We start from the raw sequence: 25,713 nt of genomic DNA on the forward strand, positions 1-25,713 counted from the left end.
AGTGACACTTTTGACGAAAGTGGCTCTTTCATATTAGTGGTATTCATAGACGATTGAAGAAGTGCACTTCACAAAGTGTCACTTTACGCCAGCAGAGTGTAGAGTTACAATTTGGTTGGTAATAGAAGTCCCACAATGCCTTTCAAAACAAGTGAACAAACAATAACAAATTAATGACGTATAACCTACAAATTACAATGCTTGTGATTTGAATTGGGAGCCTATTGATTGCGCGAGGAAGAAAATATATATTTAAAGTTGTTTTATTTCAGTTTCTAGTTTTTGTTGCTGAACGTTTAGATTATTTCAGTCAGTTCAGATACATAACATTTTATTAAATAGTTAGTGATACTGCTGGTGAAATTAGGTTAGTTTTTGTACAGTACATAACTGATCCATTAATTTATATAGTTAGATTAGGTTCTGTACATATCTTTTTCATTGATTTATGTCGCTAAGTTAGATTTTGTATGTATCCATTCCATTGATTTATACAGTTCGGTTAGATTTTTGTAGCCTACATATCTTCTATTAGTTTATATAGTTAGGTTAAGTTGGACTGAGTAGGTTAAGTTTTGTGTATATACTGTATATTATATATATATATATATATATATATATATATATATATAATCATTAAATTTATATCGTTAGGTTAGGTTTTATACGTATCTGCTTCATTGATATATCGTGTTATTTCCGTTATTTTCATTTTTGTCTTTTTCGTGAATAGTGAATAGAAGTAAAAAAAGAATGAGATAAACACATTACTACTGCTATTATTATTATTATTATTATTATTATTATTATTATTATTACTACTACTACTACTATTTTCTCTCTCTCGTTTCCATTATTGCCTGCTCTTCAGGAATATTTTGAATGCCAAATGTTTCTACAATGCAAAACAAAATAGGCCTAATAGTATGAGATCTCTTTTCATGGTGAGGTTATGACTGCACATGAACTAGAGACAGTAGATGTATTGCTTACCGGCGTGAAAATATATAGGCCTATTACCGGTATCAAAACAGTAATGATTATATCAACATCATGATAAATCTTATCTCAAAATACAGGTAGTCAACAAAAATCAAAATCATTTTAAACCAAATATAATTATGGAATCTGCTTAGAAGGCAGGCACGTGAGGTCTCTCAATGCTAATTTAAGATAATTATGCCTTCATTAGATTGAAGTTAGTTTAATATTATTTAAGTTAAAAAATTCGTTTCAGTAATAAAAAATAGGTTATATAGGCATATCTACCTACTTCATCAAATTGAGGTAATAAATATACGAATGTTACTACAGAAATACCTGAACTATAATATTATATATATTAATGTATGGTACATATCTGTAGCATAGAATTTTAATGCAGTCAATAACTGTATTATTGGAGGCACTGGCAAACGTCTATTATTCGTTTTTGTCAACCAGTCATCGAAAATAAAAGCAATCTCAATAAGTTTCTTTATCAAATCGGAACTGTTTTTTTAAATTCTATATCATTATAAAATTCCACAGGATTGTCTTTAGGCCTATCTCTAATTTGTACATTGTCCACTAATTGTGCCATCTCTTCCGCACGTTCTAATAGTTCGACAACTTCCAAGACGTTCGCCATTTTTATACAAAGTGCCACTTTCGGCTCAAAGTGTGGTCGGAACTACACTTTCATCCAAAGTGTTCCTTTGCACCAAAGTGTCGACTGTGCAACGGAAAAGTGATACTTTGCGTCTTCCAAAGGACATTTTAATCGAAAGTGTCGACTATGAATACCAGCCTTAGGTGATGAATTTTATTATCCCTCAATTTTAAAGTCGATCTTAATGGAAGCTAAATCTCTAAGAGCATTGAAAAACAACGTTGTGCCTCCTTTACAATTGAAGGGAAAAGAAGACTCATCTAAATTCAAAAAAGAAAGAAAGATATCATTTATTTGATGAAAAAAGTTGTAAGAGAAGCAGTGACAGAAACTGAAGCAAGCACTAATTTCCAATGTTGTGACGTGAATTATGGAAGTTTCATGGAAGAAATGCATCATGGGGAATTTCAAGTTTCAACTTCAGAATGTGAAAAACTGGAGTCGTGTATTCAGTGTCCAGAAATTGGTGTGCTGTATGACAGGTCGCGAAATTTACAGAAACATAGAAAATGGTTATGAAAGCAAAGAAGATACAAATATGAATAAGTCTTTCGTACTGAAAGTGATAGTGACACTGCTGAAAAAGAAGATGAATTGGAAAGTGACTTACTGGTTGCAGGTAATGCAGGGATAAAACACAGAATTGTCTTTTGTTGTGTGTAATGTTTGCTAGCATGTTTAGTCATTACTAAGCTTCATGCCGGAGGACAGGTTTACATATTGATACTGAGTTTGTGAATGGTCATAAAATGGTATGGCGATCACAGGAATATGTTAATAGAGAATCTCTTCTGTGAAACTCGCTACCTCTCAGTATGTAAGTAGATTAGGTTACACTCTCTTTAAAAACTTTTGTGAAACTTTAAGTTTGGTCTCTCTGGGATAAGATAATTTTTATACTTATTATAACCTACATCAGTCCCGCATTCAAATCAGTTTGGGGTCAAAAACGAGATAAGCAGTTACAATGTATTAGTGTTGAAGTCTGGACAGCAGGTGATGGACAATATGACAGTCTGGGTTTTAGTGCTAAATATGTTACATATACAGTGATGGACATTATTGCAGATAGAATTCTCGATTTTATTCTACTTCAAAGAGGTCTAGTTTCTGGTGAGTTAGAAAAACCAGCATATCAGTCTTTGCTTACTCAACTGATTTCAGAAGGCCTAAAAATAGATCTGTTCCTTTCAGATAGGAATTGTGGAATCAGAAAAATGTTATGTACTGCTTTTCCTAACATTTGATGTCTGGCACATGGCAAAATCCTTACAGAAGAGACTGAAGACTGTTGAATTAAGTCACCACTTATAAGCGAGTGGAAATCAAGTAGCCTATAAAGAATCATTTAAGGTGGTCGAGTCAATAATGTGGAGGAGATGAAATTGCTTTGACCGAAAACTTCACATTTATTTTATACCACACTAGATAAAAGCACCTGGTGTTGTCCGGTTGTTCCTTTTTGCTTCGGAGATCTCAGCAACTCAACTATAGAGTACCAAAACGAATAAACTGTTGTCTTTAATAAGCTTGCTTGTCCTTAAAGATGAATCTTCACATAGCATCACTTACATGATTTAACCCAGATAGTGCCGAAAATTTTTTTTTTTCAATAATAATAAAACTTGAAAAGATGATTAAAATGTCAAATTATAAATTATTTTCACCATTTAATACGAGAAATATTCGTTCCGGCACCGGGAATCGAACCTGGGACCTCTCAGCTCTATGTGCTGAGTGCTCTTTCCAACTGAGCTATGCCGGGACATGATTCACGGTGCCGGCCGAACTCCTCTCGTAATGTTTTACGGCCTTACTACCTGTACTTTAGACAATTAAGTCATACATGCAGGAGCGCATATTTAAATGACTTTTATGGCCATATTCAACATCAGTTTGTGACAACTGCTAACAGTTAATACATCACATATTCATTATATATGAGGTCTCGCCTACCTCATTGAATATTACACGACTACTATGAAGTAGCCAATGTGTATTATCACCATTTAATACGAGAAAAATTCGTTCCGGCACCGGTAATCGAACACGGGACCTCTCAGCTCTACGCGCTGAGTGCTCTTTCCAACTGAGCTATGCCGGGACATGATTCACAGCGCTGGCCGAACTCCTCTTGTAATGTTTTACAGCCTTACTACCTGCACTTTAGACAATGTAAGTCACATATGCAGGAGCACATAGCTCAGTTGGAAAGAGCACTCAGCGCGTAGAGCTGTGAGGTCCCGGGTTCGATTCGCAGTGCCGGAACGAATTTTTCTCGTATTAAATAGTGATAATCAGGGAACGGATTTATATGGACTAAAAATATATGAAATATGTAAATATATATGTAGTTATTTTTACCAAAATATGGAATTAAATATGGATTTTTACCAAAATATGGAATTAAATATGGACTTAAAATTATAAAAAAATGACTATGTACGTTAAATATTGGTACATTTTAATCAAACTAAACAAAAAATATAATGGACGTACCTTATCTTCCAATGTAGTTTCAACAAAACACAATTTTTATTGTCTGTTACCATAACAATAGGTTACAAACATTTCTTTCAAGTGCTGAAAAGTGAATCTTCTTCTATTGTCTCTGAGGATAGATTTATACTGACTAAAAGAGCGTTCGACGTCACAAGAAGTAACTGGTACATAATTCAATTTCACAATGTCTGCTGGGGATAAGTCCAAGTTAATCTTCACTGTTGATTCACCACTCATCACAGCAACAACCTTTTGTAGTTCTTCATATCCAGGGTTTTTTGAAAGTACAGTGTCCACCTTAGCTCTTACTGCATCTGCAACTTTACCTCTACCACGATTCAGTTGTTCCACAGTACTATTTATAATTTCAAAACTTTCAGATAGTGAAAGGTGCCTATTTTGGAGACTTTTGAGCGTTTTTATGATGCATGAAAATGTATGCTGAATGTGAGCTAAGTCATTCTTCACACTTATGTCACAGGTAACTGTTTTCGCAGTATCAATTGAGACTGCATCTTCAGAGTCCAATGCAAGGAGAACATTGTTAATAGAGTCTATATGTTCGGCATAATATTCAACTGCTTCTAGCCATGTACCCCATCTAGTTAAAATTGGCTTTGGTGGCAATGGAATTTCAGGGTACATTTCTTTCAACACGTTAACTCTACTGGGAGCTTTGAGAAATACTTTTTTCACTGATGAAATCAACAAATCTACTTTAGGGAAATTGTCTCTGACCACTTCTGCCACACGATGAAATGCATGCGCCACACAAGTAAAATGAGTCAATTTAGGATATACAACAGATAATGCTTGTCCAGCTTTGACCATATAAGGGGCAGCATCGCTAATAAAGAATAACACATTATCGTACATAATACCCTTTGGCCACAGGATACCCATAGCTTCGTTGAACAGTTTAACTATAGTTTTGTTATTGCACTTTTCTAGAACATCACAATGTAAAAGAATTCGTTCAGAATATTGTTCACTTAACAAACCGATAACTACATTACCAACAAGTCTACCTTCTTTGTCGGGAGTCTCATCAATGGAAACCCAAATTGAACTATCTTTCATTTCACCTCTTATCTTCTGTATTGTCTCATCGTAGATGGATGGAGCATACGTCTTCCTAAGTGTTGACTCATCCGGGATTGTATGTTGAGTATATTTTTCAAGGAATTCCCTGAAGACCTTATTCTTTAGTTTGTAGAGAGGAATATCAGCAGAGATGAGAGAACGGCACAGGTCGATGTTAAACTCAGATCTTACATTCGATGTTGTTGGTTGTGTTAAAAACAATTGTCTCTGCTTGGAATTTAGTTGTTTGTTGGCCTGATGTTTACTAGTTGTAATGTGTTGTTGCACCAGGAACTTTTGTGTAGATGATACTGCACACTGACACAAATTACAAAATAATATTTTATTGTCAGTTGATAAACCATCTTCTTTAAATTCTGAAATGTAACTTGTTAGTTTTGATTTTAAATTGACTGAATGACGTACTTTTGGCATATTTACCGTCTTTATAGTATGATTTACAAAACTGAACCTATGTGTACTCTGACTGGCATTTAACTGTTGAGCTGCACAACTGAAGTCTGTTAAAAATTTTAAATTAAATTAATACAGTTTTGTAACTTACTTTCCCATTGTTGATAGGACTGCTAATTTTCAAATAACTCTGATGTTAAAGGGATTACTGAACATGTGTTTAAATCTCTATTGTTGAAATGTATTTTTAAAAGTTAATGGAATTTTGTTTTGTTTTATTGTTAAACCTAATATAATATGGACTGTTTTATATGAAATATGGAAAATATATGGAAATTAACGAAAATATGTACTAAACTCTAAAATATGGAAAAATATGGAAAATAAAAGTAGGATTTTTCAACCCTACACATTGTGAAACATAAAGATAATGCAAAATATAAATTATATTAGCTTTATAAGTAAATATGTATTTACATATAAATCCTTTCCCTGGTGATAATACACATTGGCTACTTCATAGTAGTCGTGTAATGTTCAATGAGGTAGGCGAGACCTCATATATATATGTGATGTATTAACTGTTAGCAGTTGTCACAAACTGATGTTGAATATGGTCATAAAAGTCATTTAAGTATGCGCTCCTGCATGTATGACTTCATTATCTAAAGTGCAGGTAGTAAGGCCGTAAAACATTATGAGAGGAGTTCGGCCGGCGCACAGTGGGGCCAAACCCACTTATTCTTGGCAAAAAAGATTTTATTGTCTCAATGTCATTTACATAGTAAGAAAAGTAGTTTTTGGTTTTTGTAAAGCTATTCTATCAACGAAAAGTGCGATTTCAAATCACAAAGCAGAAAATTAGGAAGTAATTACAAAAAGCTAACATTGGGACTCTTCAGCCTCGTTTGCACTGCCAGTGTCGTCGCTGCTGTCGTGTACTGCAGAACGAATATCCAGCATGTCCAGCACTCCTTGTCAAACTGCTTGGCTTTCTTCTTCGGCATCTTCCAGAGAGAAAAAATAATCGGATCCGAGGATATCAACAGCACGTTGAGGACATCTTCATATGTTTTTGTTCGGGACACCTTCCGGATGAAACCACCTCTGTAATTTTTAAATTCCTTGTTTCTAGCTTCTTGGACTTCCTCACTTAGTTGACCAATGGGAACTATAGAGTGACGGATAATTTCTGGACCATGGATTAGAATTTTATGAATTGTTGGAGGCATGACGTACCATGAATATTTCCGTACAAAGAGCTGGGCTGTCTCGAACGCATACTTGAGAAACTTTTCCACATCTATTTCGTGGCCACAAGAATTCACTTGCAAAATTATATTGAATCTTCTGATGATTTCAATGTCAACACCAGTGATGCTTGCAGATAAGGCCGGATTCTCAAAAAATCACCTTGATGTATTCCCATCATTTGTATTGCCGAAGCCTGGTTTTGGTTTGTCTACTAGCAATCCCATATCTTTTTAAATCTATACTGAATGGTTTTCTTTGTGTTCGAGACAACGTTCTTCTACTCGATGCCCCGAGCTTGCCATTTCTCAAGGAGAAGTTTATATGCAAGATGGAGCAAACACTCAAAGAACCTAATGCGTGCGTGAAGGACGGATAACCTCACTCACTGGTGAGTCTAACCAGTCCTTGTTCTTCTCTAAAAATATTTCTTCTATCCTACGAGCTTGCTGCCATCTCTTCTTAAAATCGGACACGAAAAATGAAATTTGTTGTAGAGAGCCATTTTGTCTTCATCTGGACGAAGTCTTTCATAACCGTAACTTGCTCCTGTAATTTTACACGTCCTGTATCATAAAGTTCTCTTCTAGTTATAAAAACACCATCGTTGCAACCCGATCCTGCAAAGAAGAAAATGTATACGAATGCTGTGGGTGTTTAGGTCAAGCGTACTTGGCTATCTAATTTTTAGAAGCTGTCAATTTTTTAACCGCTGCTGTTCCAAAATGAGCAAATATGAGCAGGGTTTGTTTCCATTTACGGCAAGTATAATGTGTGAAATAAACATAAATGTCAAGATGCAGAACATGATATGCCCTGATATACACTAAAACCTTAAAAAAAACTTACCCCTTTTTCACATTTTCGGTTCATTTCTTTATCGTCCCATAAACCACTACAAAATCCACAAAACCTATATGTAATTGCATTAAAATTTTCTTACCTGATGGTAAAGACATCATGTTAAACCACACTTCGTAGTTCCACCAGCACACAACAATATGACGCATTTAACTACTTCCCGTGCACAAGCTTCTCTCTCACTGACTCAGCTAGGCTCAGGTTCTGATATTCGCCGTGACGTCAGCTGCACCCCAGTCACCTTGTCACTATCAAAAACGTATAGTTCAGGGATTTATCTATCGTTAGAATATAAAATATTGCTACTTTTGTAAGATTCGTTTTTTGTTTTTTTGCCAAGAATAACGCTGTTTGGCCCCACTGTGCGGCGCCGTGAATCGTATCCCAGCATAGCTCAGTTGGAAAGAGCGCTCAGTGCGTAGAGCTGAGAGGTCCCGAGTTCGATTCCTGGTGCCGGAACGAATTTTTTCGTATTAAATGGTGATAATACACATTGGCTACTTCATAGTAGTCGTGTAATATTCAATGAGGTAGGCGAGACCTCATATATAATGAATATGTGATGTATAAATTATTTATTTTATAAAAATGTGTTATCTATAATACATTCTTTGAAAACAGGTGTCCTTTCAAAAGAACAGTGTCAATTTAAGCTGCTATAAAAGTTAAAATTACGTATTAAATGTAAAGAACCAAAATATTACATGAAATAGCCAATTGGACCGTTTTTGCAAAACTTGCTAACTGCAAAATTTGCAAAATTGAGATTTTGGTGGATTCGTTAACATAAGGCAGGGCTCTACACGATGTTAAAGGTATCTTAGTAAAATTGAATTATTTCTCTTCATTGTAGTGTGTCAAAGTGTGATCATTGCACCTATGACCTACTTGTCTCCATTTAGTTTTTTGTGTCTTCTGTAAAATTTATTTTTTTTCAGTTAGCAAGTTTTGCAAAAACTGATAATGAACAGCTTTAGAAAGCATAATGAACAGTGTATTTCATGCTATGTGGTAAATTAGAAAACAATCTTTCAGATGAAGTGAAACATAGCACTTCTTAGGTCTGCATATGAATTTGCATTTCTTGTGACACTGACAAAATAGCTTTTATTTACCTTGATATAAAACAAGATGGTCAATTTCATAAAGTAGGCCCGGGCAACTTTAAGCCATAGGTGATCTACTTGTTGCCCAGGTCTGCCACAGATGATCTACTTTCAAGACTAAAAACAAAAATGATGTACAGTTACTCTTAAAAGGAATGAGACGACTCTTGGTCGTCGGAAGTTAAAGTTCTACAGCGCGTTTCACTTGATATCAATGTAAAAATAAGTACCATGAGAAATATAACAAGAATTGTTACAAGGACTACAGCAAGGACAAGGACCAGAATAAGGAACACGAGAAGATAGCCATTTAAGGCCATGACTTCACAACATAGCTCGAGTTACAAAATATCATTGCTTCTCTGTACCGAATGGCAAATGCCAGCTATGGGATCTAGACTGTTGCTGTCACTGTCTTGTCTTGGTAGCTCATATAGTAGCATGTCAGTTGCATTGTATAACTGAAACGTCTCGTGTTCGATCCCAGGTAAAACTTTTTTTTTATTGAGGTGTAATTAATTTCTTTAGAGTTCCTCGACTATCTAATTTGTGGAAAAATATGGAATAATTTATGCCCAATTTCTGGGTCTTACAAGTGGGCTGAACCTCGTAAAAAAAAAAAAAAATCTTATTTGGAAGTTAAAAGTATTCTTCCTCAAACAAAAATCATAAGAAACAAAACGAGACCTGTTAACTTAAAATCTTGTCCACATGCCATCAGCTTCTATTACAACTCTAAGTCAATCCGGCATGGAGTCACGAGATTGTGGAATAAGGTCTGATCCCCGGCAAGATCTTCCCAGGTGTCAACAACTTGATTCCACAATTCGTTTCGAGTTTGAGGGCGTCCGTGGGCATAGGTGGCTATTCTTCTCTTTTTCAATTCCGCCGATAAATGTTCGATGACATTCAAATCAGGTGACTTCGGATGCCAATTAATGATTTCAATCTGGGGTCTCCTTTGAAACCATCTTTGAATGCTTGCGGCATAGTGCACGGGATGGTTATCTGCTGGAACAGCAATGTTCCTTCGGGAAAACATTCTCGGGTGGAAGGAAGGAATATATTTTCCAGATTGTGATCGTAAGTTCCGCATTAAACCGGCCATCAATGCGTTCTATAAGGCCAGGTCCATCGTAAGACATCCACCCCCAACACGATACGCTAAAGCGCCCCGATCTTTCACGTCGGTGCACATAGAGCTGATAATGTCAGAGACCATCCTCACGATAGACATGGACAGGACCTTCGTAATCACTCAAGATGGTTGTTCGTCGAAAAAAATTACATTTCTCCAATCAAAATCCACTTGATTGCTAGCGAAGGCAGGACGGTCGACAGCTTGTGCTTCCCCCAATATTTCCTAATACCGCGGTTCCTCAACCTGCTGATCACAGTCTGTGAAGAACCGGGAAAGTTAGATGCTGTTCTTATTTCGTTAGCAGTCCGAAAAGGGTCCTGTCGAACTGTCTCGAATAAGAGAGCATCCCTTTCCAATGAAGATATCCGCGGATGCCCAGGAATAGGGCGATTTTCGACCTCCCCTAAATTTTGGCAACAATGAACCCACCTCGTGGCTGTACTTCCAGGAACACTGACCAAATGGCCAGCAGATCTAGCCCCATATCCAGCCTCAACTAGAGCTATAATGATGAGAAATGACGATAATACTTTAGTGTAGACAATGACTATTTAACCTGATATAGAATTATTGAAATAAGGGGAATCTTGCACATTAAGAGTTAATAAATCAACTCTAACTTAAATATTTAAATAACAGGATATAACAGGAAGTCCAATTGTTTCGAAACTAATCAAATTAAATCTAATTACATTAAGTAAACAAACCCCAAGTTTTGACACCACATTGCTACAGCTAAATTGTACATTATTAACATAAGCATTGAATAGGTCTGTACTTAAGCATTGGACGACAAAACCAAACATCGACAGCTCGAATCTTGCCGTGGAATGTAACTTCTTGCTTTTTATAATGTAAATCAGACTTATAACTACAATAATTCATATTTCTTACATTATTTATTAATATTTATAGCCAACATTGATTTTGTAAAGAAAAGACTTTAGAAATCTCATTTGGAATCTGTGATCTGTAGTGACATAAACATAGATTATCTCTCGGAACTTTTCCGTAAAAGTAAATTAAATTCACTCCTTGAAACTGAAAACCTTAGTCGTAGAGTAATTTTCCCACCAGCATACAAACTGAAGTAGCACAGCCATTGATAAAAGTTTTGTACACAGAATTAGACTGAATTTCTATTCGACAGAATCTATAATCAATGGCTTGTCTGAACATAATAAACAAATCCTAAGTGTTTCCAATGTCACTGAACAATTTCAAAATATTAATTTAAAAACTAAAAAAGGGTCGTAAATGCTGTATCTAGTGATTATTTACATTTATGTCTAAAAAATGAATCTTGCAAAAACGTATATCATACTGGTACTACTGATATTAAGAGTAAATGTATTGTATTTTTCACTTAATCTCAGAATCACTTCAGTGGATGTTCTCCACTCAATGTTGTGAAAAAATTCAAAAGTAAAAAAATGTAGATAACGCAGGGACTTAAAAATGTCATGTATTAAAAAGAAGAATCTATATGTAATGAGTTGCAATGTAATGATCCTCATGTTCTTAAATACTACAAGAAGTACAGTGTAATTTATCAAAAATTATGAAAGAGGGAAATAGAATACATTTGAATAGAAAAGTACAAAATTCAGATAATGCAATTAAAGCTATTCAGAATATTATTAAAGTTAAACTTGTAAATATCCTAAGAAAGAAAATATTTTTTCATTAAAACCAGTGATTATAAAGTAGAGGATCCCAAATCTATTGCAAATTCTTTTAACGTCTTATAGTATATAGTACAGAAATATTATTAACAACTTAAACATTCAAGATTTTGCAAAAGATACTGCAATTGGTTACTTAACAGATGTATTTAATATTTAGTATTAATATATGTAATTAGTCAATAACTGCAACAGTGCTTTTTCATTCAATCATAATGTGAATAAAATTGAATGCACATTAAATTAAACACTATTGCAAACACGTAGATAAAATAGTTAAAATCAACTGAAGGGGTGAGAATGGAATAATCCAAAGCCAGACTTTTAACAAAAATTGTTTTGTGTGAGTGCATTTCTTACACATATGGGAAAGCTACTAATAAAATATTGTAATAATTACTCAGCAAATGACATAACCCAGCGGTTCCCAAACTTTTTCACCCGCAGAGCCCTTTTTGAAGCAAAAGTTTCTCGTGGAGCCCCAAGAAATGTTTACGTTTTAGTTTTATCTGTCTACGTTCTATGAAGCATATTTCACATGATAAATAAACGGAAGTATGAATATATACATATATATATATATATATATATATATATATATATATTAATAAAGGAAAAATAGTAAAAAAGTACTGGATATAATTTATTTAAAACTACAAAATGATATTAACAAGTAGTTAAGATATTTAAAAAATGTTACAATGTTACATGTACACCCGAAGTTAATGTGAAGAATGTGTCTGTTTCTTGCGACAGAGTTTGTCACTGTCCGGTGTCATAGACGTATGTCGTCTTCTGTGTCGAAACAAGTTCGATATTTTGTTTTTGTAGCCGTGTACCTCGAAAAGATCGTTTCACTGAGGTACACAGTACCAAATGGCAGTGAGAGAAATTTAGCTTTTGAACTTAATAGCAAAAGATCCTCCCCTAACTTAGCTCAAAATTCAGGAAATGGTTTGCTTTTAAATTGTGCTTGAAGTTGGCTGTTCGAAACCATGTCTATAAGGACCTCATATCTGAAGCAGTGAGGACTGCTGGCTTTGACATCACTGGCAATGGATCTACAATCCACTCATATTTCTTTCGAATCGATTCCTGAGTGTCCCTTGGAAAGTATGAATTCATATTTGGAAGCAAATTGTCAAGGTGTTCTTTCATTATTGCTATGAATGAGACATTCATTGTTATGTTAGTTTCTTCTATAAAGTTTGAAGTCAATGAGAAATGTAAGATCCTTATTGTCGACACTTTCTATGTAGAACACTATATTTTTCTTCTGTGCGACAATTTCGTCATCAGCATCGAATATAGTCTTCCGTTTACCTTGTATGTATGTGTTGAATTCATTTTTGAAAACTGTCTGCCATGTAACATAATTTGTACAACCATTCCTGATCATTCAAATAATCTCCTAGCAAATTGTTCTGGTAATTAAAAAATGTGAAGAAACTTCCGTTCGAAGTTCATGTAATCGGGACAACGCTTTACCGCGCGTCAACCATCCCACTTCTGTGTGTAATATTACTAACAATGACTTGTGTATACTACCCATATCTTCACACAGAATTTTAAGTAGCCTACACTGCGAAGGTCGTGCCTTAACAAAGTTGATAATTTTGACGGCGTTTTCTAGTATCTGCTTTAATAACGCTGGCATTTTTTCATTGCGAGGGCATGTCGGTGTAGTACACAGTGACTACTTGTTCAGTTTTTAAAACTTTCTTGACCCTTGTAACAGCGCCAGCAACAGGACCTACCATGGCCTTTGCGCCATTTTTGCACACATCAATGCAATTGTCCCACGGTATCGAGTTTTCAATGAAGAAGAAAAAATTTCAGTACCGCTTGTAGAGGATGGCAATGGCTGCAGAACAAAATATTTCATGAAAGAACCTGAAAATTCATACAGCACAAACATCATTAACATAGCTAATCCGGCAAAGACCGTGGATTTGTCAAGTTGTAACGAAAATTTCATTTAACTGATACGGGAAATCATTATATTTTTTACGTCTTTTCATAAATTCTGGATTTGCTTATGCAGAGTTATCTGATAAGGACACACTGGAAATCAAGTTTGCAGTTTTCTCGTCCACCATGCACTTTACTACCTTCACTAATAGTGGTTTCATAAGAGTTTCAGCAAGGATGAGGTTTACCACCAAGAGTCTGGTCATGACTAACCAAGTACGACGTTTTCAGTGCTTTCTCGTTGTTTGTTTTTACACGAGGTAAAATTTTGTCTGAACTGCATGGAGTTCGTCACTTTTTCTTTTGAAGTAGTCTGCAGTTTTATTTGTGAATTTTTTAATTGAGAAATGCCGTCTAAGCTTGGCAGGGAACATAGAACTATTGGGAAAAACCTTGTTACATATCACACACTGTGGACGTTCATCAGCAAACTCAGTGAATCCCATGTCCAAATATAAATCACAATAAAATACATTAAAGGTGATATGTTACAGTTGTATGAACACTAATAAGTAGTGTTCATACAACTGTAACATATCACCTTTAATGTATTTCATAAAATCAATGAACACTGTATTATTGACCTAACAAGTGTGTTTTATCATTAAATATAAATCACAATATTTTCGTTTGTTACTTTCAATACCTCTACACTATGCATCCTAGACTCTGAGATAAGATCATGTTTAACATATTCCGAACTCAATTCCCAGGAATTCGCACTATTTTCTTTGAAAGTAAGGTTATAGCTGTTGTTATCTCCCTTTGACTGAGCACTAGTTGATGGCTAATGACTCTTAGGTCTTAGGGAGCCCATCTTAAGCCACAGTTCCGGTTCAACGAAAGTTTAGCTAACACATCTGCTATCAAATTAACATGCAGATACACAGTATATATATATATATATATATATATATATATATATATATGTATATATATATATATATATATGTATATATATATATATCTTTTAGGTATCGTAACAGTCAATAGATTGTAGATTCCACGTACCACGAATAACAAATGCTGCCTGCCCAGTATATAAAAAATAACATAAATTTCGATAATCATTGAGTACTTAGTAAGCAAGAAAGATCGAGATAGTTCCAGTGACGAGTAGATCTAATATTAATGCTTCCATGTAGCAAGAAGAACACAAACTACTTTCTCAGAAAGTATTTTTCGATTGATGGAAGTAATTTCCGTTTTCCCTGCTAGAGACTAGATGGAATTAGCAATTTTTGTCATCTTCATAACTTTCGCGGACGGAGCCCCTGAGAATCATTCGCGGAGCTCTAAGGGCTCCACGGAGCACACTTTGGGAACCACTGACATAACCTAAGGACTCTAAACCTTTGTAAAAGTTTGTCTGTGTGGCTTAGGAATATTTTTTAATTTCATTTTAATTGTTAGTTTTTAATATATGCACTTACATTGTATGTGTATGTGTGTATAAATGCATTCATTAGATTAACGTTTATAATATAACTTGTAATTTTGTATTGTCTGTGATCATTAACACTTAATCTGAGGACTTTGTAAGACTCTATTTCAACATTATTTAGACCAAAAAAAAAAAATCATTGATGTAGACTAAGAATCGAACTCGCTCTCTTCTACACAACATGCAGAAGTCTTGCTGCCTGAGCTATTGAAACGACACGAAAGCTTTCTTTCTGTGTGGAGTGTCAATCTAGTCATGAAGGTCCATTGTCGATTTAACTACACGATTTATGTATATATTTATCTTTTATTTACGTAATATTATCATATTTTTTGCAGTTTTTGAAGTGAATTTTGGGACGATGCTAGTAACAAACCAAATAGCCTGAATTTAAGTAACTCAATATTAGTTATCTTGTGTATCAGTGCTCTGGTCTCCGATCATGCGCAGTGCCTTACATCTGAGACTTGGGAATATTCAATCGTCTCATTCTTTTCCAGGGAAACTGTACAATACTGTTGCATACTGCTAAGTTACAAGAAGGCAATATTTCATAGTAATAAAAACAAACCATTTTTACTTTAAAACCAAATTCAAATCTATTTTTAAATACAACAAAATATAATAATACATTTGTACCTGCCTCCTTGAATCAATGTGATGTCTATGTCTGGACTGTATTCATCAAGTGATGAAAATCAGGAGGCTAGTTTGTAAGAAGAAGCCTCAAAGAATCTTCCATATGTTTATCAGTGAGACTTGAGCATTAAGAAGTTTTAATCGTGTTTAAATATGAAAATGCTGATTCGCAGAGATATGTTGAGCCAAAACTGGAGTCAATCATTTAACTGGATTTTCTTAAGTTGTAGTACCTGTCCCTGGGCACTAATTTCCATAACAATGAATCACCAACATGAGCTTGTTTGTTCACACTTCCAGTCACCAGAAACTTCTCATCATGGCTTAATGATTTTCCCATCAGGCGCATTTCCTCCATATTCTCTTCTGTAATTTCTTTGCACGGGTAATTATTTATTTCGTCTCTGCATACCAGAAAACAGTTTGTGCACATTGCTGCGGATTCGCCATTTTGTTTTATGCCATTGTTGCCGAACATGTGACAGATGAATTAATTTAGAACAAATGAAATAATTATTTGAGATTCTCTTTCTTTTATTACCAGTCTCATTTCATGATTCCAACACAGTCTAGTATATGTAGTCACGAAGCTTAATACTTACTAAATATGCAAACATAAACAGCTGAAATGTGCATCCTTAGATAGTTGCTCACCACCAGGATCGCTACTATCGCCTCATCACAGACTCTTTCCCTAGCAGACCATATAATGTATTGTACTTTCGATATCGTGTTTTTTTTTTTTTTTGAAAGTAACACCTTCCTTCCACTATTGAAATATGAAATACATAAGGTTTATATATTATTTTCATAAAATATATATTATATTCTATAAACTCACCTTCCTGAATCTTTCGGAAGAAGGATAAGTCTAACCTATTTTTCTTACAATTTATAGTACCACAAACGTCTCCTTGTCCCATATTATTATTCAAATTATTGTATTTTAGCCATTTACATTTATTACAACCGATAACAAACATTTCACAGTTTACATAGCTTTTCACAAAAATGCGAAATACGGCACATTCAATGTTTTTTCGATCTAGACCAGGCCGTAATGTTTGTTCGGGTTTTCTATATCAGTGTATGGAGCTCAGTGAAATATTATATTATAACTTTATTGCATATCATTGATAAGCTTTATTTAGTGTAATGTGTCCATAAGTTCCGTTTACTTCTTGTTGCATAATATGTTGCAGAAATAATTACAAAACTGTGTTATTTTAATGTGAAGAGAATTTTACATGTTAACATAATCTATTCACGTCAACATTTCAAGTTTAGAATGGAAGCTATTTTGAGGTTTAAAAAAAAAAGAATTTATATTGTGATTTCAATTTAGCACATCTAAAAAAAAAAAAAAAGGTAAAGGTAAAGGTATCCCCGTAACATGCCATGAAGGTGCTTGGGGGGCATGGAGGTAGAGCCCCATGCTTTCCATGACCTTGGCACTAGAATGAGGTGGTGTGGTCGGCACCACGCTCTGACCGCCTTTTACCCCTGGGAAAGACCCGGTACTCAATTTTATAGGAGGCTGAGTGAACCTCGGGGCCGTTCTGAAAGTTTGGCAACGAGAAAAAATCCTGTCACCACCTGGGATCGAACCCCGGACCTTCCAGTCCGTAGCCAGCTGCTCTACCAACTGAGCTACCCAGCCGCCATTTAGCACATCTACCTTCCTTAATTTTAGACACAACATTTACCATACCACTCCTATGAAATTAGTGTACGTACAATTGTGTTACTTCGTCTCTTAAGTAGTAGATAAATACAATAATTCAGTACTCAATTGTAGTATTAAAATACAGACAAATTGAATGTCTGGGGTATAATACATGACATTATGCTTAATTATAATGTATGATTGCGAATTTAGGAATATAAGTTAAATATAGTAAACATAACTTATAATTGAGGCACTCAGAAGCAAAGTGACACAAGTGACATTTTTTTTTTTAATTGAGGTAAGTGTATATTCTAAACCTTTAACGTCACTCCTATTCAGAGAAAAAGTAATATAAGTGTAGTTCCAGTCAGTGCTGCTCCATGTTGGCGTTACTCTTATATTACAATGTATACAGAGTTTTGTCTGAGAGGCAAACTAATACAAGTGCGTTGTTTACATAGTGTTGCGTTTTTTCTGTTTATGACTAATTCATTTGCCACAATGGAGAGAGGTAACATATCACTTATTCGAAACATCTTCGTGGAAGGCCTGCACACATTGAGCTGGACCAACTATACAATAAGGATAACTTTTGCTAAGTGGAGCAACTTGCAACAGCTAAAGAAATTCATCCCACCCATACACTACTCTATATTTGATGACCTGAAGCATGAAGGATGGGCCTATAATAAGACTGCAGGATGTGGAAGAGTGCACGGAAGAGAAAGTTCAAGGAATACTCGCGGTAGGAGTCCTACAGATGTAATATTCAACCTATCAGACACTATGTATTAAAAAGGGATCTAAATGTCATTTAAAATTGCAAGTCTCATCCAGATCTCAGATATTCTTCAAACTGCCAGATAATATCTGTGTAACTTCTACAAAATAAAGAGAGAAGAAATACCAGTCTATATCACAGACACCACTCATTGTTAAAACTTCAGTTGTGAAATTCCTCCATGGAAATGGGTAATTCCAGAACATAGCATACAAATTCCAGGAAATCATTCCAAAAATGATCCTCCATACATTCTTAAGTTAGATGCCATGGAACTACTCTGCAGCACATATAAGGATCATCTTAAAATTTATACAGATGGATCTCCAAACCCTGATGATGGGCTATCAGGAGCAGGGTATTATATTTCAAAATATCAAGAAAGTTACTTCATACCATGTTCATCCTCCTCCGTCTTGACACTGAATTGCTAGTTATTGATGCTGCTCTTCAGTTTGTTACTCAAATTTCTGAAAAATCTATTTGCATACTTACCAACTACAAGGAAGCTATATTTAATATAGTTAAATATGTGCCAAACCTATACGCAAATAGAATTATTCCAATTCAGAAACAACTAAGTATACTAAAAAAACTCCAAAAGGAAATAACATTTCAATGGATACCTAGTCATTGTGTTATACCGGGAAATAGAAGTAAGTGTAAGTTAAACCAACATAAGTTGAATAATTATATGATAGAAAATTTGTTATTAAATTGTGTAAATATTGTGTATTATCATTATTTGTGAATGTATCAGTTTTAAGATTAAGTTTATGTACTTTTGAACTATTAATAAATAATACTAATAATAATACTATACCGGGAAATGAGAAAGTCAATAACGTTGCGAAATAGGCAACATATTTGGAACCAAGACCTCTTCAAGTGATATCTCTATCCAATGCCTTTGCTTCAGTAAAGTCTCATTTTATAAACTTATGGATCAACAATTGGTCTCTTGTGGAAAAGGAAAAATTTTATAGTCCGTTCAAAAGAAACCAAATAATCTGGAAATGTACAAAAAAAAATTGCCCAGACATGGTCAACATTTTTAACAAGAGTCAGAACAGGTCACATTGTCACACAATTACCTACACCGATTTAATCTTTCTGATACTCCTACTTGTCTGTGGTGTAATAATCATGATGAAGATGTGGAACACATTCTTCTATACTATCCATCCATAAACCACAAAAGAAGTAAATTAAAATCATCAGTACCAGTTTCAGAAGACACAGCTCTGCAGTATATATTGACTACTCTGGCTGCTAGCAACAGGCATCTATAATGAAACCGTTCAAATTACCCCTCACTTCTCATGAAAAACAAAAACTGAATAGACTATAGTGGACTTTATGTTGTCAGCAAACAGCTGGATACGTTAAGAAGATTAACTGAGTGATTCGGTTATACAGACACATTTTGTATTATAATATGATAATCAGAAAGCTCAAATGCTGTTAAATAGGAATGTTTCAATGTTGTAAGCAATATTCTTGTTCTTGTTTTAAATAATATACAAATACTAAAAACTTTTGCACTTATATTACTTCTCCAGAAAAATATTTTCGTGGAAAAATAATACAAGTGACTTTAGCACCCTATTTTACTAAAATGATTTACAATAGATAATTTCTATTTAGAAGATAAAAAAAAAAAAATATAGGTACCAACATATACAACTGTAAATTTACAGCACCATAGTTCTGTAACAGGTTTTTTAAATTTTCTTTTCAATTTCAAAGTCATTTATCTCAAAACTTACTAAATGTCACTTGTATCACTTTGCTTCTGAGTGCCTCAATTTTCATATGAATGGCAAGGCATTGGATATCACTAAATTTAGACAGAAAGGGGCAACTGATACAGTAAACATAACCTATAATTTCAACATATCTAAATATCCGTGTGGTGCAATTGAAAATTATTGAATCGTGCATAAATGAATGTACAAGAATTTCGCAATATTTAATCGAAATAAAGGCAGGTATTACACATACGAACAATGTAATTTTCACACCATAAATAATATTACATCTTAACTCGCAAGTGAATTATGTCTGAAGTGTCTCATAATCATTGTTTTAAATTTTATTAATGGAATTACAATACATTTTAGAGAAACATATGTTACTGTTTATGCATTCCAACTAATTTATATGGTTGAAACGCCGCCCTTCGTGATCAGGTTAAGCGAGTTACATGGTCTCCTTAAGGCCTGTATTAGATCACGATGCTGTGGCACAATCTATTGTTCCTAGTACTCACAGCGGTCCAAGCGGCTAGCAACTATCGCGAGATTTGCAAAAAATCATCCCAAGCTTCGTGACTGTATATAGTAGACTGTGATTCCAGTGATTAATTAAAATGTGGGAAGTTTGAAAGGGACACGATATACTTTTTCAAGTTTCGTTGCCCTTACAAAATATGGAGAATGGGGCTTGAGTTAAAATCCTGAAGTGGAATGACAGATTTGAACCTAGGATCCTTTACCAAAATGTAACTAATTGAAATCTGAATCCACACAACGGAGTAGGCCCATAAATCTTTCTTTTATCTAGTTAACACATATTCAGAATTTAGGAAAAAATTATCATTGGAATGACAAGATTTGAAGCCAGACCTCAGGCGAAACATTCTATAGAATCCCCCTCTATATATTATGAAAGTCCATGAACTTCAAAATAATACTCTCTCATCTCTTCACAATTTATAAGTATTTCCAGTTATAATGAATGGGACACGGAATTAAATAATTTGTATTGCAATAACAGGCTCGAACCCAAGACCTGGTATCTAACTGTCCTTAATTTAAACCCAAGATATCTCAAAATTTAAGTCAGCTATCTTACCCACAAACATAACATGAAATAAAACTAAAAAGAAAGAATATATTGGTAGGATGGTCTGAGAGACCGGCCACACTAAAGATGTTGCAGTCTTGGGCCACACTTACAGTAGCGTGCAAATTAATCCGAACACAACATATTTTTACATTTTCTGTCATTGTTGGCCTCATAGCTGCTCACACTGCTTTAATTGACATCTGTAGTACGTGTAATTCCATTGTTGAAGGTATGTCATTTTTTTTTATAATATGTGACATTTTGCCTGTCGTTTTGTGCTCATAAGCATTTCAGTTGTGTTGAAGACTTAATACTGCAATCCTGTGTACATTCTGTCGTCTTCACAAATGGATACAACTCCACGAAAACAGTCTAAAATTATAACATTAGCAGAGCATTCTTCTATGACACAGAGGCAAATTGCTGCAGAATGTCATATCGGTTTGGCTACTGTTAATTCGATCATAAAATGATACAGGGAGACTGGATCCATCACACCCCAGAAAAAAGGAATCTGTGGCCGGAAAAGGAAGACTTCACCTGCAGATGATCGTTTGTCAGGAAAAGTAAATTAAATCCTAGACTAACTACTGTCGACTTAACCCGCGAGTTAATGGCTACCACTGGGGCGAATATTCACGTCACAACAGTGTGGCATAGGCTTTTGGAAGCTGGACGAGGGCTCGTAAGCCTATTAAGAAGCAACTGCTAACCCCTGTTATGTGCAAAAAATGCTTAATGTGGGCAAAATTACATCAACACTGGACAGTGATTGACTGGAAGAATGTACTTTTTTCCGATGAGTCTCATTTCGAGGTCCACGGCCACCGTGTTTCTTACGTATGGAAAGAATCCGAAAAAGTAACAGCAGCTCATCTCCAACAAGAACCCAAATACCCCCCCCCCCAAAGTAATGTTTTGGGGTTGTTTTACACATGAAGGGCCTGGAGCATTAATACCTACCAAGGGAATGATGAATTCTGACAAATATATCACTTATTGGAAACCAGAATCGTATCCCAGCTGCAAAAATCATTTCCAGATGGCAGAGGTGTGTTCCAACAAGACCTGGCACCATACCATACGTCTCGAAAAACTACAGAATTTTTCAGCAAGAAGAATATTCAGGTACTCCCCTGGCCAGGCAACTGACCCGACATCAACCCCATTGAGAACTTATGGTCAATTTGCAAAAGAAGAATGCAAAAAATGGATTGTTCTACGAAGGAGAGGATGATTTCTGCCCTCATTGGTGTATGGTTTCGCAATGAAGAAATGAAGAATATTTGTGGGAAATTAGTGGAATCCATGCCAAATCATCTCAGAGCTGTTATTAGGAACAAGGGAGGCCACATAGATTACTGAGGTATGTCTTAGATCCTTTTTTTATCCCGTTTGAGTGTTTTTGCATAAGTAATTACATTGTTCGGATTAATTTGCATGCTACTGTGCGCAGGGTTAATACAGAGTTATACTGAATTTCAATATGATCCATGTGGATGTTACTATTTGCCATCTGAACATCAAAGGAAAATAAGCAGTAAACAAAGAGAAATCGTCCTCACATGATTTAAACTCTTCATACAGGTTTCCAAAATCATTAATTAAATTTTCTATGTTGAACACATATTTCAGTAAAGGCATCTGTCTTTCATAAAATTGTTCGTAAAAAGGTTGAAATAGCATTTCAAGATACTTTGCATAAATTACCCCTCGATACTATTGAAACAATTGGAACTAGAGGCAATGTTAAAGGAACTACAAGTATGAGTAAGTTATATGATCAATTAGTTCAATTTCCCCACGGGTTCCTCACCTTGAAAAAATGACAAAGTCCGAAAAAAAGTGTAGAGAGCTAATTTGTAGTACCAGTAATGTCTGCTACACAGTCATTCACAGAATTATTTGTACACATTGTGAATTACACAATGTGCATCAATGTAAATTGTCATCCAATACAGCTTCTTAAATGCTATCCAAAATTTTCTCTGTAAAAAGATTTAAATAGTATTTCAAGATACTTTGCAAGTATTTCCCCTTGATACTACTGAAAAAACTGAAACTAGAAGCAATGTTAAAGGACAGACAACATTTGAGACAAGTAATTAAAAAAAAACTTAAGGAATTACCAATGAAAGGGAAAATGTTGAGCTATACAGCCAATAGTTGACTAAAAATCATAAAGGTCTTTCTGTAAGGGAATGGAGAGAAGCACTGAATGTGACTGCGAACATCTCTGCAATGAGATCTGGACAGTGCTCTATCTTTTATTAAACAGCTGTTTACATTTAAAGTAATTTTGTAAAGAAATATTCGCCTGCAAGAAAATGCATAGGAGATTTGCTCGCAAACATAATGAGAATCATGTAAGAGTACTTTCTAAAAGACTAATTTGGTTGTCTCTTTAGTGTTGCCAACTAATACCAAACATCACCAAAGAAGGTAAAATCTCTATGCCACATACTATAATGATAATAATAATAATAATAATAATAATAATAATAATAATAATAATACAATAATAATAATAATAATAATGACAATAATAAAAAAATTATTATTATTATTATTATTATTAAAAATAACAATGTCTTGCTTAGTTACCACATCTCATCTTTATGGTGGGAGCTGTTTTCTAAATGGTTCAATAATTTAAGAAGTATTCTTTTACTCCTGAACTTCTCGCATATTATGCTGATAGGCCTAATTAGGATTAGTGTGATCTAATATTAAAATGTATTTTGTCTGGCAACATGAAATTCATTGCATTGACTAAATGAATGGAAATATTGAGAAATCCCACATGTCCACTTTTTTACGAAATTGAATTAGCTGTCATTTTGTATTCTACACAAAGAGTCATCTTTCTGAAGAGAGACACCACATCTTCCATTAAACCCTATGTCAGAATTCAGTTCTACTTATTTCCAATATGAAGAGAAACCACACATGTGCAGGACTTGTGGGGTTTCTCAATATTTTAGATTCTTAGATTGGCAGCAGATGCATAAGATTTAATTATTATTCATAGTTTGGTAACATTGTATATTAAATACAATTTTACCTCAATTAATAAAGGATCATTGAATCAGAAATTCGTAATATTTTACATACAACATTTTTCCGCAATTTATAACTAGTAGGCCCTACTACGAGTATTATTGTTATCTGAATTGAGATCAGTGTTGTGAATAGTTGATAAAATGTCTACCATGGAAAATGAATCATATGATGAAAGTTTTCTTACGAAAAGGAAAAGGAAGAATGCAGTGGAACTGAAAAAGTGGAAATTATAAAAAGGGCAAGGTTGAAAAATGAAACCTATACAAATTGGAAAGGGAAGAAGATTGAAGGAAAGCAGCATGGCTATGACTGCAGGTAATTAAGAAACTTCATATTTTTAAAACAATTTTAACTTTACTTCCAAGAATGTTTTGTATATAACTTAATAAATAAACGCAATTCATTTTCAGATGCAGAGGTAACAGAAGATGACAAAATTGAACTGTACTCCAAGTTTCTTGATTTTGAATCCAAAAATGAACAAGATGCTTACCTCCAAAGTCTGATCGAATTGAAACCAATAGGTAGGAAATGATCCCTGTGTAAAAGTGAAAGGAGAAAAAAACCAAAATCTCAGACATACGGTATGTATTGTGACAGCCGAGAGTCGATCGCGCGTCCCACAGAGAGAGGGGAGCGCGAGAGACAGGCAGCACAGCAAGGGAGGTTGCGCGCGCATCTGGTGCATGGGCATTTGCAGTGTGGTATGAAGCAAAGGGGATGCAAAGCTGCAGGTGCTTCGCTGTGCGAGGTGAAGGGGGGACTAAACCTCCCGAACAGAATCGTCCAGGAAAAAGCAGCGAGAACAGAAGTCTATAGAAGTAGAAATTTCGAGCATCGTAGTTTCTGGAAACCATGGTTTAGTGATAAAAAGGAGACGCGAAGAAGGAGCCAGCCAGTAGTTGTTGTTGGTACTGGACAGTGAGTTCAGCTTGTGAAATCAGCAGCACCCAGGAGTCTAAGGTTCGACACGCGATTGAACTTGAGCAGTGTCCAGGTGGAAGCAACGCAGTTGGAAGTCTTGAGTTCGAGTGCAGTGGACTATCTCTGGAAGTCTTGAGTTCGAGTGCAGTGGACTGTCTCTGGAAGTCTTGGGTTCGATATACTGTGAATTTGAGTGAATGAGCTAGAAGAACTAGCCAAGGCAAACGAACTATGAACTGACAGTTTTGTGTCGTAAATAGTGCTTTGTGAACATTAGTTGAGATTAGGAGTACATTGTTGTTCTCAATACCCAATCGAAGTGAATTGTCATTGTCGTCTGTGGAGTGCAATAATGAATACTGTGTTGATGTGTGGAGTAAAATATCCATTGTTGATGGGATTGTTTAAATTCAGAAATATAGAAAGCCATTATTGTTGTAGATAAAAGTAACATTATTGTGTTGAATTAAAAGTTACAGTATACTGGCTATCAGGGTCTAATGACAGAGTTCAGGTATGTAAAACTGCTTTTGTAAGTGTGCATGGCATAACTAATGAGAAGGTACAGCGACTGTGTAATTTGCTCAAGGATGACAAAAGAGGGAAAAATTACCCTGGAAATGCCATCCCAGTGAGAGTAATTTTGGCAATAGAAAATCAAATAAAATCATTTCCAGT

The 25,713-nt window shown here is 34.9% G+C and overlaps 1 protein-coding gene across 4 annotated transcripts in view; it reads right to left on the reverse strand.

Moving 5' to 3' along the window:
- The window catches only part of LOC138709195 (torsin-1B-like), a 215,259-nt gene that overhangs the window by 177,575 nt on the left and 11,971 nt on the right, over positions 1-25,713 (reverse strand). Inside the window, exon 1 of one of the 4 annotated variants that reach the window (XM_069839785.1) lies at positions 7,845-7,878. The exons of the other annotated variants lie outside the window; for them this stretch is intronic. Within the exon in view, the coding sequence (XP_069695886.1) occupies positions 7,845-7,863 (19 nt within the window). The 5' untranslated portion in view covers positions 7,864-7,878. Of the gene's footprint in view, positions 1-7,844; positions 7,879-25,713 lie in introns of those variants that run through there. 4 annotated transcript variants of the gene reach the window in all.

The sequence above is a fragment of the Periplaneta americana genome, chromosome 11, assembly GCF_040183065.1.
Source record: "Periplaneta americana isolate PAMFEO1 chromosome 11, P.americana_PAMFEO1_priV1, whole genome shotgun sequence".
Lineage (NCBI taxonomy): Eukaryota > Metazoa > Arthropoda > Insecta > Blattodea > Blattidae > Periplaneta > Periplaneta americana.